The sequence below is a fragment of the Pinus tabuliformis genome, chromosome 2_2 (assembly GCF_031772625.1).
Source record: "Pinus tabuliformis cultivar Carrire ecotype Pingquan chromosome 2_2, CPIR1, whole genome shotgun sequence".
Classification (NCBI taxonomy): Eukaryota; Viridiplantae; Streptophyta; class Pinopsida; order Pinales; family Pinaceae; genus Pinus; species Pinus tabuliformis.
The window spans coordinates 1,090,422,728-1,090,424,213 of NC_142300.1; the positions used below are offsets into that span (position 1 = coordinate 1,090,422,728).

At 34.5% G+C, this 1,486-nt stretch overlaps 1 protein-coding gene across 1 annotated transcript; it reads right to left on the bottom strand.

Annotated features, from left to right (window-relative positions):
• Nucleotides 1-624: 624 nt before the first annotated feature.
• LOC149197190 (uncharacterized) lies at nucleotides 625-1,191 on the bottom strand. Its single transcript, XM_089403873.1, has one exon. It carries the CDS (start codon nucleotides 1,125-1,127, stop codon nucleotides 648-650), a length of 480 nt encoding a protein of 159 aa, XP_089259999.1. The 5' UTR covers nucleotides 1,128-1,191; the 3' UTR covers nucleotides 625-647.
• Nucleotides 1,192-1,486: the final 295 nt, after the last annotated feature.

Sequence of the window (1,486 nt, forward strand, 5' to 3'; positions counted from 1 at the left end):
ACATAACAATCATCACAAAAAAAAATTACAACTATATTAATATAATTATAAAATATAATTAATATATTAATATATTAATACAATGATAACATATATTAATACAAATCAAACATTAACTGAATATATAAATCAAAACAAATCAAACATTAAGAAATTATAACTAAATATATATACAAATACAAATCAAAACAAATCAAACATTGACTATAAACATATAAATATAAATCAAAACAAATCAATCATTAAAAAATTATAACTAAAAATATACAAATACAAATCAAAACAAATCAAACATTAACTAAAAATATATAAATATAGATCAATAAAAATAAATACAATATATAACAATAAATACAAAACAAATTTAAACTAAAAATGGAAAAGAAACCCAAAACAAATGGAAAACCAAACGTAAACCAAAACGCAAAATGGCATATGGAGGGTTGATGGTGTATGAATTCATTGTTTTCTATAGCCTAAAAAGACGAAATTGCAGATGTAGGGATGGAGAATATTTATTAACCGGACTCATGAGGAAGACAACATTTACATGTTTTCACTCGGGTGCCACTTAATGCTGCATCCAACACTTGGCTTTGGTGCAAAATTTATTGGTTGGTTGCTCAGGACTCAATCCAAAGCTTGCCTTAGTCACTTCCAGTAATAGGTTTGTTGTTATTTGGTCGGGAATCGTTGAATTGTCCATGATAAGCAAGCTCAAATGGCTGATTTCCATTCTTCTTGAACAGGTATAATTCAGGAGTGCAAACAGCTCCATAAGCCCGTGCAACTTCTTGTGTCTCCTCATATAGATATGGGAACGTATACTCAAACGTCCTAGCGTCTTCAGCCATGAAATCTGGACCATCCTGAGGGTGTGTGACAACAGAATTAGAAGAGATTGCTGCAATTGCAAGCCCCCTTGGCATGTAATCATTTGCAAGCTTGACAATGTCCTTCTTCAAATGCACAACAAATGGGCAGTGATTGCAGATGAATGTCACCAGCAGTGCGGGATGTCCTTCAAAGTCAGCCAACTTCCAAACCTTGCCAGTGAGAGGTTCTGGCAGCTCAAAATCAGGGGCTGCGGATCCGAGAGGCATGGCCTTCGATGACGATGGAGGCATGGCGTTGGCACAGTGAAAGCACTAACGGAAGAGACCCTAATTCACTATTCACAATGGCAGAGACCCTAATTCACTATTCACAATGATGATCATGAATGGCCTCTGCCTCCATTTATGGTGTTGTTAGTGATGCATTCAACCGACCATTCATCAAATTCTCCAATGGATTTGCGCCAATGGTCTGCACCCTATATCATTCCAATAAATAAGATTTTTGAAAGATTCATGGGTTGGGAAATCGAGATCTTGCGAAGATTGAGATAATAGGAAACCAGATAAGGATAAGATAGCAATTAATTGAAATAGAGAGGATTATTCTCTGACAGTAAGTACTACAACAAATCAAATCTTTTTATCTT

Coding starts and splice junctions, on each gene's coding strand:
- LOC149197190 (XM_089403873.1), bottom strand. CDS start 1,127: ATGCCTCCATCGTCATCGAAGGCCATGCCTCTCGGATCCGCAGCCCCT.